This window comes from Oncorhynchus nerka, linkage group LG10 (genome assembly GCF_034236695.1).
Source record: "Oncorhynchus nerka isolate Pitt River linkage group LG10, Oner_Uvic_2.0, whole genome shotgun sequence".
Lineage (NCBI taxonomy): Eukaryota > Metazoa > Chordata > Actinopteri > Salmoniformes > Salmonidae > Oncorhynchus > Oncorhynchus nerka.
In genome coordinates, this window is record NC_088405.1 from 50,071,301 (window position 1) to 50,086,957 (window position 15,657).

The following is a 15,657-nucleotide window of genomic DNA, read 5'->3' on the forward strand; positions in this document are numbered from 1 at the left end:
ATTGGGGACATTGCCCTGTGTAGGTTGACGTCTTTCGAATGGGACGCTAAACAGGTTCTTAACCCTCTATGGTCACCAAAGATCCCATGGTGCTTATTGTAAGAGTATGGTTGTTAACCCCGGGGTCCTGGCTAACTTCCCAATCTGGCCCTCATACCGTCATGGCCACCTAACCATCCCCAGTTTCCAATTGGCTCATTCATCCCCCCTCCTCTTCCCTGTAACCATACTGCAGGTCATTGCTGTAAATGAGAATGTGCACTCAAGTCAACTTATCAGTAAAATAAGGGTAAGAAAATATTATTATAAAAAAAGATAACATACAATAAATTAGAAGGAAAAAAAAACATGTTTCTTGGTTTATGTCATACATTTTATTTCTATTTATTTATTGTCATAATACTGTTTCGAACAGTTTGATAACATACAATTGTTTATTATTTTACAGTCACCTAAATGACAATAAACCCCCATGTTGAATAAATATGCTTGAACCCGTCCATGACCTAAATGTACAGTTCAAATAAGTTTTGAAAATGACTATTGATAATGTTCTTGTTAACCCCACAATTAGCAGCAGTTGAAAGGGCACCCTGTAACCAAATATATTTCCAATATAAGCTTTCCTTGACAGCCAAAGGCAAATATACATTACCAGTCAAACGTTTGGTCACACCTACTCAGTCAAGAATGTCTTTATATTGACTATTTTCTACATGGTAGAATAACAGTGAAAACATTACAACTATGAACTTACACATATGGAACCATGTAGTAACCAAAAAAGTGTTAAACAAATCAAAATATATTTTATATTTCAGATTGTTCAAAGTAGCCACCATTTGCCTTGATGACAGCTTTGCACACTCTTGGCATTCTCTCGACTAGCTTCATGAGTAATGCTTTTCCAACAGTCTTGAAGGAGTTCCCACATATGCTGAGCACTTGTTGGTGGCTTTTCCTTCACTCTGAGGTCCAACTCATCCCAAACCATCACAATTGGGTTGAGGTAGATTGTGGAGTCCAGGTCATCTGATGCAGCACTCCATCACTTTCCTTCTTGGTCAAATAGCCCTGACACAGCCTGGAGGTGTGTTTGGGGTCATTGTCCTGTTGAAAAACAAATGATAGTCCCACAAAGAGCAAACCAGACAGGATGGCGTATCACTGCAGAATGCTGTGGTAGCCATGCTGGTTAAGTGTGCCTTAAATTCTAAATAAATCTGTGACAGTGTCACCAGCAAAGCACCCCCACACCATCACCCCACACCATCTCACCATGCTTCAAGGTGGGAACCACACATGCGGAGATCATCAGTTCAGCTACTCTGCGGTTGGAACCAAAAATCTCAAATTTGGACAGATTTCCACCAGTCTAATGTCCAATGCTTGCGTTTCTTGGCCCAAGCAAGTCTCTTCTCATTATTGGTGTCCTTTAGTAGTGGTTTCTTTGCAGCAATTTGACCATGAAGGCCTGATTCACGCAGTCTCCTCTGAACAGTTGATATGAAATATGTCTGCTACTTGAACTCTGTGAAGCATTTATCTGGGCTGCAATCTGAGGTGCAGTTAACTCAAATGAACTTATCCTCTGCAGCAGAGGTAACTCTGGGTCTTCCTCTGGGTCCTCATGAGAACCAGTTTCATCATAGCGCTTGATGTATTTTTGCAACGGCACTTGAAGAAACTTTAAAAGTTAATTGACTGACCATGTCTTAAAGTAATTATGGACTGTCACTTCTCTTTGCTTATTTGAGCTGTTCTTGGCATAATATGGACTTAGTCTTTTGCCGAATTAGGCTATCTTCTGTATAGCACCCCTACCTTGTCACAACAAAACTGATTTGGCTCAAACGCATTAAGGAAAGAAATTCCACAAATGCATTTTTAACAAGGCACACCTGTTAATTGAAAAGCTTTCCAGGTGACTCCCTCATGAAGCTGTTTGAGAGAATGCCAAGAGTGTGCAAAGCTGTCGTCAAGGCAGAGTGGCTACTTTGAAGAATCTCAAATATAAATATATGATATGTTGATATGTTTAACACTTTTTTGGTTACTACATGATTCCATATGTAGTACCAAAAAAAAGAAAACCCTGGAATGAGTAGGTGTCCAAACATTTGACTGGTACTGTATATTTTTTTCTATAACTTAGTTATTAGTTCTTCACTCTCCATGTCAGACTCCTCTTCTTTACCCTGTAGATTGCAAGACATGGTAGGTATAAATGTCTAGTCTAGTTCACTGTCAGTCTTTCACTGCTTTATGCTGCGATATGTTCCATGACCCAATAGAAGAGGTGGAGTTCAAAGTGTCTTACCAGGAAGAGGAGTGTGTAGTGGATAATGAGCTCTCTGGTGAGCTGCACCATGTCAGTGTTCATGGCCAGCTCCTGGAATAGTGTGGGGACAAACACCAGCGCCAGGTTCTGAGCTGTCATACGGTTCTCTGCACTATACTGCTGAACTCTAGAAGGAGGGGTTGACAACGGTGAACCATTAGTCATGCAGGTTAATTTCGTTGCCCTTTTAAAATTGACAATCGTTGGACGTGTGTGGTTCTTACATGTAGAAGTGTCCGCAGAGGGCGTTGAGTGTGATTCTGTTGTCAGGGGGCAGCTTCTTCAGTAGTCCGCGGTATGTAGTCAGTCTAAAGGTCTCTTCTGTGTGAGCTATGGTGACAAAGGCGATGTATGAGAACCCCATTATTTAAATCCCAGCTTGTATTAAACAATGTCCAACTGCATTGGGGTTTGTTTGTTATTCTAGATACTGGTCAAATATGTCCTTGGTGACTCTAAACTGTGGGGAGAGGATCTTGAGTAATTGGTCAGATGCTCGATTAAGTTCTGGGTCCATACGTGTTAAGAGAAGTGATAGAACAATGATCGGAACAATGATCGGAACCGGGAACACAGAGCTCCACCCTCTCTCTTTGCAAGTTACAGGCAAGTCTATCGTCCAAAGATTCCCCCCCCCCTTCCAATATTCAAAAGATGCTTACAACTGCGGAATTGTGATTTGTTCAAAAGCACCGGAACTAATGCTGCTCGTTATCTACCCAGTCTCATTGTATCAGGACAGATCTACAGTACCATTTATGTTTACATAGTCTGTCCATGAGAGATGAAGAGTACCTGCGGCCTCCACCCACAGTTTCCTGTGTGTTTCTGGGATGAGCACCACCTGCTGGCGGACATACTGCTTCAGGGCCCCCGCAGCGTCCAGGAGACCCTCTTCGTCTGTCTCCAGAGGTGTAGTTGTAGGTGAACTGCTGAGGGCCTCCACCAGACAACTGATCTTTGTGGCCAAGCCACAGCGCCGGTACAGCCCATCCACCTTTAAACCTGGGAGAGAGAGAGAGAGAGGAGTGGAGCTGATGTAGAATCGTGAGAATAATTTTTCCTTGTTATCCAGATCACTACAATACTTGTTCCAGTATCAAATGGAACACACCATATTGTGTGATGTGTGAGATACACCTCTCGATGGCAGGGGGCACATTGCCAATGGCGTTGGGGGGCAGCTGGTACAGCTTCCTCTCTGTGGACACTGCCCGTTTCAGTAGGCTGTGCCAGGACTGACAGCTGTGGTCTCGTTCAAACTGCATGGACATGGTTCTAGCAGGAAGAAGAGAGCAAGCAATAGATACATTGGATTACAATCCTTCCTTTGAATGACGCTGAAAAACTGCTGCTATGATATAAGTAAATGCGAATGTGACTTGTTATTACAAAGTGCTCCTGTAGTGCTGACCTCTCTCCAGTGACCAGCTCTATGGTGTTCTCAGAGGAATCTATCTCTGTGGCCAGAAAAAAATAACTGTCGGTGTTGGGTGAGATACACAATCATATTACCTCATCATGAAACTTCTGCTCATCTGCACAAGGCATTAACATCACACTGTGTAAACATGCAGTCCGAACAATGAGGCGAGATGGGACTTACTGTATTGCGTCTCGAGGTTGAGTGTTAGCCTTTCTCTGTGGCGCTGCTGGTCAGTAGGATAGATGAGGACCTGACCTCCACGGAGCACTGCCCAGACCTCGTTGTGCTGCAGGCCTCCTCCCTCCCTCAGAGACACCCGGGACATAGCAAACCCCCTGTCCAGCTCCTCCTCTATGGGCCCGGGCAACACCACCTGTCGGGGGGAGAACATATGAGTTTTAACCACATTACTTTATTGGTTCCGTCTGGTTATCTGTACCCTTTACAGGATAGAGTACAGTTGGCACAACGGTTGCTATCCTCACAGCTGTTTATTGGTGCTACCTTGAGAATATGGAGAAGGTGTATGAGTAAACCATCTTCTGTATCAGAACTGCACAGCAACTGGTCCGTCAGAGTCACCATCTCAAATGCATGAGTTGGTCTGTGGGGGAGGACGAAAATCAACAGTCACCCTTATGTCTTATTAACACATATCAAATCATAAAAATGTGTGTTTTCTCATGAGGTTGCAGTACCCGTTGGAGCAGTCGAAGATGGAGATGACCTCCCTCAGGTCCAGAACATCACAGGCAGCAGAGTCGTTCTCCTGGGAGAACAGGAAGCGGTCTTCCTCCAACTTCCCATGGAGCTCCTCTCCTGCCGCACACACATTTACAATTTCACACCCACTACGAAGTCCCCTTTTAGGCAATTGTGATGCACCCATAGTATACGTGTACCTGCAGCAGACAAGGGGACAGAGGTAGCAGGGTCTCTGCTGGGCTTCTGATGAGCATAGGCAGGGGGCTCTGTACAGGAGAATAGCAAACAGATAGGAGAAACCATGATGAACAAGATCGACATTTGATGTACTGACTTCATGAAAGTGACATGTTGAGACTACACAAAAAGACAAAACAACAGCAGTCCTGTGGATCTTAGAGCCTGGACCCCTGGTGTCAATACCTGTGTACTCGTTGTGTCTGAGGAGCTCAGTCTGCATGGCCTGTCCAGCCCGCTCTGCCAGTGAGATGGGTGAGGAGCAATGAGGGTCCCCTGAGTGGCACAGGACCCGCGCCCCCGAGCACAGCAGGGACATGGTCTCTGGGACGTTAGGGCCACACACTATCTCACACAGCCTCTGGAGGATATAGGATGAGGGGATGATGTTGCCATAACAACCAATAACACTGCTCATTTAGCACAGTTTTTCCTGTACAGACTCTGGGAGGTTTAGGTGTATGTTGCTATCTTTTAAGATTGAAAGGAATCCGAAACGGACGCTTACAAATGTGTAATAACACAAGTTTGGAAGCAATCTAAACGAAAACCTGAATAAGTACACTGTCCTCTGCTGGTTGATAGCAGCAGTGTAGGCTGAGGCTGGCTGACCTTGTTGAGCAGGTTCTGGCTGGAGGCTAACGGATGGGTCCGTCTGTATCGACCTTTGGTGTACTTGGCCCTAATGAACTCCCCCCTCTGATCCACAGAGGAGTCCGGCAGGATCTGCTCTGCACCCGGCACGTTGTGAGCCCACACATCATTGGCTGCTTTGTTCCCATAATGGACAAAGAGCTATGGAAGAAAGAGAGAACATCATTTGTATATGTAAACTCAGCAAAAAAAGAAACGTCCCCTTTTCAGGACCCTGTCTTTCAAAGATAATTAGTAAAAATCCAAATAACTTCAACAGATCTTCATTGTAAATTAATGTTTCCCATGCTTGTTCAATGAACCATAAACAATTAATGAATAAGCACCTGTGGAACGGTCATTAAGACACTAACAGCTTAGGTAGGGAATTAAGATCACAGTTATGAAAACTTAGGACACTAAATGGGCATTTCTACTGACTCTGAAAACACCAAAAGAAAGATGCCCAGGGTCCCTGCTTATCTGCGTGAATGTGCCTTAGGCATGCTGCAAGGACGCATGAGGACTGCAGATGTGGCCAGGGCAATTAATTGCAATGTCCGTACTGTGAGACGCCTAAGACAGCACTACATGGAGACAGGACGGACAGCTGATCGTCCTCGCAGTGGCAGACCACGTGTAACAACACCTGCACAGGATCGGTACATCCGAACATCACACCTGCAGGACAGGTACAGGATGGCAACAACAACTGCCCGAGTTACACCAGGAACGCACAATCCCTCCATCAGTGCTCAGACTGTCCGTAATAGGCTGAGAGAGGCTGGACTGAGGGCTTGTAGGCCTGTCCTCACCAGACATCACAGGCAACAACGTCGCCTATAGGCACAAACCCAACGTTGCTGGACCAGACAGGACTGGCAAAAAGTGCTCTTCCCTGACGAGTCGCATTTATCTCACCAGGGGTGATGGTCGGATTCGCGTTTATCGTCGAAAGAATGAGCGTTACACTGAGGCCTGTACTCTGGAGCAGGATCGATTTGGAGGTGGAGGGTCCGTCATGGTCTGGGGCAGTGTGTTGCAGGCAATCTCAAGTCTGTGAGTTACAGGAAAGACATCCTCCTCCCTCATGTGGTACCCTTCCTGCAGGCTCATCCCGACATGACCCTCCAGCATGACAATGCCACCAGCCATACTGCTTGTTCTGTGCGTGATTTCCTGCAAGACAGGAATGTCAGTGTTCTGCCATGGCCAGCGAAGAGCCCGGATCTCAATCCTATTGAGCATGTCTGGGACCTGTTGGATCAGAGGGTGAGGGCTAGGGACATTGCCTCCAGAAATGTCCGGGAACTTGCAGCTTGCCTTTGTGGAAGAGTGGGGTAACATCTCACAGCAAGAACTGGCAAATCTGGTGCAGTCCATGAGGAGGAGATGTACTGCAGTACTTAATGCAGCTGGTGGCCACACCAGATACTGACTGTTACTTTTGATTTTGAACACCCCTTTGTTCAGGGACACATTATTCCATTTCTGTTAGTCACATGTCTGTGGAACTTGTTCAGTTTATGTATCAGTTGTTGAATCTTGTTATGTTCATACAAATATTTACACATGTTAAGTTCACTGAAAATAAACGCAGTTGACAGTGAGAGGACGTTTCTTTTTTTGCTGAGTTTATATAGTAGTGCCTATTTTCACATTGTTATTTTAAACTGAGTATTTGGCAAGACATACACTGTAGCACTATTACAGGAAAAGTAATCTCACCAGAATCAGAGGTTCGGTCCACACTTTAATGTCCAACTTCAGGCTTCTCACTTTGGACACATGCATGCCCAAAGACCGATGCTGGCCTTAGAGAAACAATAAGGAAACTATTAGCAAAGGTCATGTCGAGCAAATTTCGCAATCCATACACATTCTGTGCCTACTTATTTAGGCTCACCGCAGTACCGGCTCACCTGCACAAGCCTCACAGATGACCACCAGCAGGTTGACTGAGGCCCACTCAGGGTTGGCACAGCCACAGTCGGCACACACTTTGTTCCATGGGCTGGCCCAGAGACGCTCGGCCACCTCGCTGCATGACAGGGCACTGCGGATCACCTGGGTCAGGCTCTCCAGCCACACGCCCAGCTCCCTCAACGAGTCTGTGGAGAAACTAGAGTACACAAAGACTGTGCATTTCAGTAGCCAGTAAAGCAAGGTGCTCAAATGCACCTGGCCAGATAATGGGATAATCTGCGAGAAGAGCAATTGTCTTGAGTCAGCTCAGACTGAGAGACAGTGAGAGAGAGAGACAGAGACAGAGAGAGAAAAGGAGCTGGACACTCACTTGAAGGTTTTGTACGGTGTGATGAGGCTGAAGCTATGACGGCCAGTCTGCTTCACTGACGCCACGTTCATGGACACAAAGGTCATCCCAACCCCCAACTGGAAGTCCTGCACGGCACAATGACAGTAACTGAGTGAAACAAAACACACTGAAGATGTCTTCCCGGAATCATCAAACAATCATATACTGATGGAGCATAGCTGAGCCCTGTTCCCCATCCTCACCTCTTTATTGTTGTAGATCCATAGGTTGTGTCCACAGATGGCAGCGTACACTCTGTTGTTGCGAGGGCCCTTCATGGTCAGGGCTCCATGCTGCTCCGGAGGGACTGGGGGTTCCCGCCCACGAGAAGCCAGAAGGGAAGTCACCCAGCCCTCCTGCACCTCTGGGACCAGGGAGAGAGGTGGGGAGAGTCAGGGCACAGCACAAAACCCACTCGAACCAAAGGGAGAGTCTACATCCATCAGCGGTCTCACCTTTGTTGTGTGCCATGAACTCAAAGTGTTTCTTGCTGAAGTAAACGGAGAAGCGTCCTTTCTCCTGCTTACGGACGTCGGTGATGCTTGACACGTGGAACACTATGTCTGTGAACTTGTCCTGCAGCACAGAAGATGGGGGAATAGTGCGAGGCATAGCCCGGGAGATACAATAATGTCATAACAAACGTTATGCATTTACATTTTACATTTAAGTCATTTAGCAGACGCTCTTATCCAGAGCGACTTACAAATTGGTGCGTTCACCTTAAGACATCCAGTGGAACAGCCACTTTACAATAGTGCATCTAAATTATCTAAATTATTATAATTATTATTAATTATGCCAAAACTCAAAGGAAGGGTCCATTGAACAATGGTGTGGTGGTGGTTCACTCACTGTGCGTTTCTTCCATAGTGATACCAACTGTCCATCCAGGGTGGCCCACAGAACATTGTGCCTTCAGGGACACAAAGTATCTCAACATTTCCAAAAACATAGAAATGAATCTGAAACGTCATATCAAAGAGTGTGACTTCGGCAAGGTGTTGCTGAAATGTTAACAGTGCATATCTCCCGTCCCACAGTGTTCCACATTACCTGCGTCCCTTCCATACATCCAGCCAGCTGGATCTGGACACAACACTCTCCCTACGAGAGGACTCTGCTATCTGGGCACCACCACCGCTCGCTGCTGCCTGCTTTCTCCTGCTGACGCGGATGGTGGCAGCACTGTGAACAAATAGAGGAGTTATCGAACAGAAACATACACGTGGACAACTGTTTCATTAGCGGTCAGCTATCTTGAACAAATACGCTACACATTTAGGTATAGGTATGCGGAATACAGTGATCTGAATACATCAACAAAGGTGCTTGCGGAGTTCAGAGATGAGTTAGGTAAACAAGGATGTCACGCTCAACATCAAATAGCTTCTGTTCCATGTCTGATCTGGCTACACCCCAATGATAATTTCAATGTGTTTTCAATTACATCATACCATTACAACCATGAAATACGTTGATATTGGTCAGGTACTATCTTAACATTTCTGTTGATTAGGTGGTCATTTTTATTCTATTGAGCTCCCCGTGAAAGCTGTCTGTTAACTGTCTGTCTGCTGTGATGGGGTGCTGTGACGTACCGTGGGGTCTTTTGTTTGATTGGTCTGGTCTGCATAGACGCCTGTTCCACAGGAGGCTGAGGGGTTTCTCCATTGGGGACAATACCAACCTGCCTTGACACCACACTGGAACCCGAGGCATGGAAGAATGAGACAAAGCCATTTCTACCACCGTCTCATGTTTTCTGTGACCTGTAGCTTGTTACATAAATCGATATACATATTATGCCCTGTCTTTGGACATGGCCTGTACTGTTTTGTTACCTATGCCTTTAAACCTGCTTGCTAAAACTCACTTCACTCACCTGATAGCCAAAACTCACTTGTTCATCTGAGATGGGTTCTTTATTTCTCCAGTAACGGCATCATCATCATTGGAAGATTCCGATCCAAGGTCTTTTGCCCAGTCAGCTACTACAGTGATATCGGGGTCATAATCTGCAGCAGAACTGTATGGAGGGGTGGATGACCAGGCAGATCTGTCGTGGAGTCCATCTGGATCATTACTGCCCAGTAAGGGGCAAGACAGAGTCACTCCAGAATCAGATCTGGAGAGAGGGAAGTTATGCTGGCTTTGATTCTCATTAGCCGGGCTGGGGATGGCAGGGCTGAACGGAGGTTTATTTAGGATAATGGCATGGTTGTCTTCACTTTCTACCAGCAAATCATTTGTGGGTGGAACACCTGTGAACCCAAGATAAAATGGCATACAGTAAAATATGATGCGTTGTCTGGTGAGAAATTAAAGCAGGGAATCATACAGAAGTCTGTCACCGATTCACAAGTATCTGTGACTAGAACAAAACCAGTTTTTCTTGTGTTGCTATTATGACAGTGCACTGGAGCTATCTTTAGCTTCAGGAATGTTTTACTGGAGATTGCGTATTAAACTCAGCATCACATTTAAAAGGATGCAGACGTTATTGATTGACAAGTGGGGGAGGAGTCTCTTTTATGACTTGCAAATCTTGTTTAGCACGATAGCAGATCGCTCACTGGTGAGTTGTTGAAAGGTGAGCTGTTAAGCTGACGCACTGTGGCCGAGTCAATTGAACGTGACCTGTTATTACAGGATAGTTCTAACGAAACTCATCTTGTTTCAAAGGAAATGTACATGTTGTCCAAACCTTTATCATTGATCAAACAATGTCATTTTCATCACGATAAGCACCAGGGTCTACCTTTGCTAGGATTTCCTGTACTTGCCGCTGGATCAGGTGTATCACATAGAAAATCCCTTGAAAACAAATGTAAAAACATATAATTCGAAAATAATCACCAAGAACATATCAGGTGTTTGGTAAAACAAGTAAACATCACGAGGATAAGTCACCTCTCAGAAGAGAGCTGGCTCTGTAAGCTCCTGCCGGCCCGCTTGTACCGTGCCCGTGGTTTAGGTACTGGCACAGGCATGTCTGGACCGAGGGGGACAGACATCGAATTCACAGTAGGAGACACGTAGGGCACAAACACGTCTGAAATGACACATTTCATCTTAATAAAGGCCTTTTAATATGAAAATTGTTAACTGAACTAAAAAGACCAAACACATTCTAACATAATAATTCAAATGCACTATGACAATAGGCTTGTCTTAAATGTTATAGCAACTACTATCATTTTATTTGACACTTAGGCTGAGACACATTCTGGAGATAATCTCATTGTCTTTTTTCTCCTCACAGTTTATAGGTAGGCTACTATTGTTGCTCTTTCTTTTCAAAATCTCTGAAGGCCTCCAAAACGTTAGCGTTTCCGTATGAAAATATTGTCATGGTTTTTTAATGGGGGGAAAAAACAATGTGTGGGGGAAAAAACAAACTTTTTTAAAGTGATGGGCCAGAACTTTTTTAAACGATTTCAGCCATTCGTTTTGAGAGTGTTGCTCACGAGTCAAAACGGTTCCCCATTTGTTGTGTACTAGGTCTACTACGTCATCCATTTCAAATTACATGTTTTTATTTTATTTGTATGAATCCAATTCAAACAATATGTTACGAATATGTTGTTGGAATGAATCTTTAATAGTATGTTGGTCTCAGCTACAGTCGTCGGTTTATCACCCCATTATAAGCCCCGAATCACAACTGAGTTCATGCTGTCCTGTGTTCAAAGGTAACAAACACCTGCCCTGTTCCGAGCATGTGAAATAACTACGAATGAACATTATGGCTAGCTTTCTGCCTAACAAAGTGTTAAGAAAAATAGAAAAAAACAAAAATGATACTGAAATCCTAAATTAAATATTTTATATTATAATATTATTCAAATGTTACCTTGTCGCTGCTCTCCTGTTCTGCTCAATTGCGATGTTCAAACAAGCGTGATAACAGGCCAGGGAACTTGTAGACTCCTTACCCTCCTAAAACTGAAGGGGTTTTCGGTTGTTCTGCTTTCTGACAACAGTGACGGTGTGTGGGCTACGCGCAACAAATCTGTGCAGTATAGTCTCACCTGTATTACCTGTTCGGCAGCTGAGCTTGCAAGGGCGGCAGATGGGCAGGGCAGGTAAATGAGTTTTATCACATGAATAACATTAACAGCTCAATCAATGTAACTTATGTATTGCCATAGGCGTTTTTCGCAGAGCATCATGGGGGTTTGCATGTGTTGACTGATCACGTTCTAGATAACTGGTTGAACCAAACTCCTGTCTTCCATCTCGTCCTTGTTGAACTGTTATAAATATGTGGTTATGAAACCCACGAGACATAACAAAAGATTCCTGTAGGTTCAGACGAGTAAGTCAGAACCTACAGGAACTATTCTGTCCAGAAGAAATTGGATTTTACAAATTGAAAACTGTTACTTTCAGTGGTACAGTAAAGATAATGTTAGCACAAGTGTTTTGCTAGCAGAGGCAAGTGCATAGTCGAGCTAGCTAAGAGAGAGAGTTAGCATCGTCATGGACCGCTTAAAAGTATTTGAGACGGACGTCGGAGTGGGAAAACAATGTGATTAAAAAGGAGCAGTGGCAACCAGTCATTCGGGGCAGGTGGATGTTTATGTGTATGTACAGTAAGAATGTACAGTAAAAATGCACATTTTGTCAGAATGATTTTATTCCCAGAACCCGATTACCCCAGGGTTTTCATTTCCGGAAGCACCTCTGGCAACAGGTAACCAACTTCTCCCTTGAATGACTTAAATGACAATAACAATGTCCTGATGACAGTGTGCCAACTTTCACATATCACACCAAAAAAACACGTCTGGCGACTTAGATCCTCTAATGATATTGAATTGTGATTGGTTGTCAACACAAACAAATATCAACATTTGAAGGAGATGTATCTAGGGCTTGGATAGTTCCATCTGTGCCATTGACTTAGTCTGGCATTAATTCCAGTTTGTCTACAAATTAATAAATGATATGTTGGATTCAAATCTCCATCGCAACCAAAAATCTAAGTCAAAGAATGGAATGAAGCTAGTGGCTCAGATGGAACTATCCAAGCACCTAGATGCATCTCCTTTAAATGTTGATATTTGATTGCGTTGTCAATTCAACACAATTCAACATTACAAACTCATTTAACATTCAACCTTAAAATGAGAAACAACATCCATGGCCACATTGAGGTTACTTAACTATAGATGTATTATTATGTAATCGTATAAAGCGTGCACGTTCAAGATGGCATGCAAAGGTCGCAGGTCCGTGGAGATCTTGACATTTGCTGTAGTAATCTACGCAGAATCTCTAACAGCATTGATTACTTGCACTGTGTACTTTTAATGTAATAGCAACTGCAATACAGGTCATTTGGTTGTACTGTTAGATGAAGCACAGTGATGACACAATCGATTGTATAAATAAACACAATATCTGACATTGTATTTCAACTTTAGTGTGCTTTTTAAATGGTTGAAAGCAGTGATAGACATTTGGGTGACGGCTAAACCAAAAATCAGACATTGTTTTTCCACTGGAATTTGGTTGTGCTTTTAGATGGTTGAAATCATAGTTATAACACATTGGACATTCTACTAACTTTTGTCTTCTTTTTGAGTGGGTGAATGTAGGTTGTAATCTCATTGATCAACATCTCAACCAAAGATTACCCAATTATCCACGTTGAAATGAGGTGGTGTGCCCAGTGGGTGGATTGTTGAGTTACTTTGACATGATGAATATGTTGAACACAATGACGCTTTATAGGGTAAGAGAGGCCGGGGATGGTTGTGACGGGATAGTTGTAACACTCTCAATACCTACAATCAGTAACAAGCTAGAATAATGTGACTCACTGTGCACTTGCTCAGTTTAGTCCTCAACCCTAATATGAAGAAGCAAGACCCTGTGACAGACTGCAGATTTTTTTGAGAAAAAATAAAGATTGACGTAAAGAAAGTCATTTGACCAAATGTGTTTTTGTGATGGCATCACCTGCTTTGCAGTTAGATTCATCAAATGTATATCAGTTTTATAACCAGTGGGTGTCTATCTTTGACGTAAGTTAGCAATGCTACTGTTTTAACATGTAGCCAAAATTGAAGCTAGCTAATGGCTGCAAGGGTCAAACTTAGTTGCAACAGCATGTCCAGCACTCACTCTCACAGCGCGGGTGCACACGCACACGCCACCGCTCTGTCTCTCTCGAACTCACACACACACCACAAACATTCATTTGTTTAGTTCAGATGTTGAGAAGGGCCAGTTAATGGAGTGTAAAAAATAATAAACATTTTATGATTTGTATCATTATTTTATTATGTCAGCCATACAGATATTAAACATGGCAATGTTGTTCTCATCTTCTCAAAAAAGGCTTTCAATATTTAGTTCCATGTCATAATTTATGCATTTTCTTGCACTGTTACATTTCACCCCAAGCTCTGTTACAATTGCCCCGGGAGACGGGGTAGATTGTATCACTTCACACACTTCACAGATGTAGAGATAATACCTATCCCATTTTGTAGCAGACAGACGGACGTTGTTCTTATCACATTCTTAATGTAGTACATCAAACAACCTCTGAGAAATTGACAAAAATGCTAAAAGTCTTACAACCATCGGTCTTCCCTATTCCATGTCTGTGACAGGATGCTCCCCTGTCTGACAGCCCTCCGAATATGATGAACAAGATCGCAATCAAGCTTTTTCTTTAGCAGGATTTTAATGGGCCTATCCCATTCTTCGCCTTGCTATGTCATAAGGGCCACTGTTAGTAGATTATTAGGCCTACTGAAAGATAATCATAATAGTAATCCTAATATGCAACTTCATTCATAAATTATTTTTAAAAAATTGAATGGGTAAAAAGTGCTTTTGCATACCCGCACTTTTATTATTTTCTTTTATAACACCTAGCCTACTTATTTATGGAGCATGTAGCCCACTGTAAAAATGTGCATGGATAGCTACACAGAAATGCATGGACAGCTCCACAGAAATGTAGATTTGTCATCAGGTCCAGCCATCCAGACATATCTCTGTCTCAGGCTCTGTAAAGTTAGCCTGATGTCCGATGACGCTCGCATTGCTCTCAAGAAGATGCCACTGCGCTTCGACGTACCTTGTGCACTTCGACAATTCGGTCCCACTGGCATCCATCGGGATAAAGGCTTGAAGGAGCTGTCTGTCATCCACTTCTGACAGAGAATTTGATTCACTGCTCGGGTGGTGGACCTTCCTTCATACACACGGGAAACTGTTGAGTGTGAAAAACCCAGCAGTGTTGCAGTTCTGGACACGCTCAAACCGGTGCACCTGGCACCTACTACCATATCCCGTTCAAAGGCACTTCAATCGTTTGTCTTGCCCATTCACCCTCTGAATGGCACACATACACAATCCATGTCTCAATTGTCTCAAGGCTTAAACATCCTTCTTGAACCTGCCTTCTCCTCTTCATCTACACTGATTGAAGTGGATTTAACAGGTGACATCAATAAGGGATCAAAGCTTCCACCTGGATTCACCTGGCCAGTCTATGTCATGGAAAGAGCACGTTTTGTACACTCAGTGTATAAATAAAATACCATTTTATTTGTCACATGCTTTGTAAATAACAGGTGTAGTTTAAAAGTGAAATGCTTATTTACGGGTAAAAATGTAAATAATGACACAAGGAATAAATACACAGTGAATAACGAATAACAATGACGAGTAAAAATAACACGGCAATACAGGGAATACCAGAACCGAGTCGATGTAGTTGCGGTTGCTATGTACATATAGGTAGGGTTAAAGGGACTCTGCAACAGGATAGATAATAGACAGTAGCAGCAGTGGGTTACCATTTGATGAGCTATTTAGTCGTCTTGTTTAACAGTCTTGGGGGTAGAAGCTGTTCAGGGTGCTGTTGGTTCCAGACTTGCTACACTGGTACCGCTTGCCATGCGGTAGCAGAGAACACAGTCTCTTTGTCCATTTTTTGGGCCTTCCTCTTACGCCTGGTATAGAGGTCCT

At 43.7% G+C, this 15,657-nt stretch overlaps 1 protein-coding gene across 1 annotated transcript; it reads right to left on the reverse strand.

The window, feature by feature from the left end:
* Positions 1-351: 351 nt before the first annotated feature.
* Positions 352-11,826, reverse strand: LOC115135464 (arf-GAP with Rho-GAP domain, ANK repeat and PH domain-containing protein 1-like). The gene is made up of 24 exons (XM_029670167.2): positions 11,516-11,826; positions 10,573-10,714; positions 10,421-10,476; positions 9,563-9,923; positions 9,261-9,365; positions 8,716-8,847; positions 8,515-8,575; positions 8,115-8,235; positions 7,863-8,023; positions 7,639-7,745; positions 7,265-7,464; positions 7,071-7,156; positions 5,322-5,504; positions 4,896-5,070; positions 4,670-4,738; positions 4,466-4,586; positions 4,272-4,371; positions 3,948-4,140; positions 3,756-3,801; positions 3,456-3,619; positions 3,137-3,346; positions 2,566-2,671; positions 2,321-2,468; positions 352-2,198 (listed from the first exon to the last, which is right to left on the reverse strand). The coding sequence occupies exons 2-24, from the start codon at positions 10,674-10,676 to the stop codon at positions 2,145-2,147; spliced, it is 3,063 nt and encodes a 1,020-aa protein (XP_029526027.2). The 5' UTR covers positions 10,677-10,714; positions 11,516-11,826; the 3' UTR covers positions 352-2,144.
* Between the last annotated feature and the right edge of the window lie 3,831 nt (positions 11,827-15,657).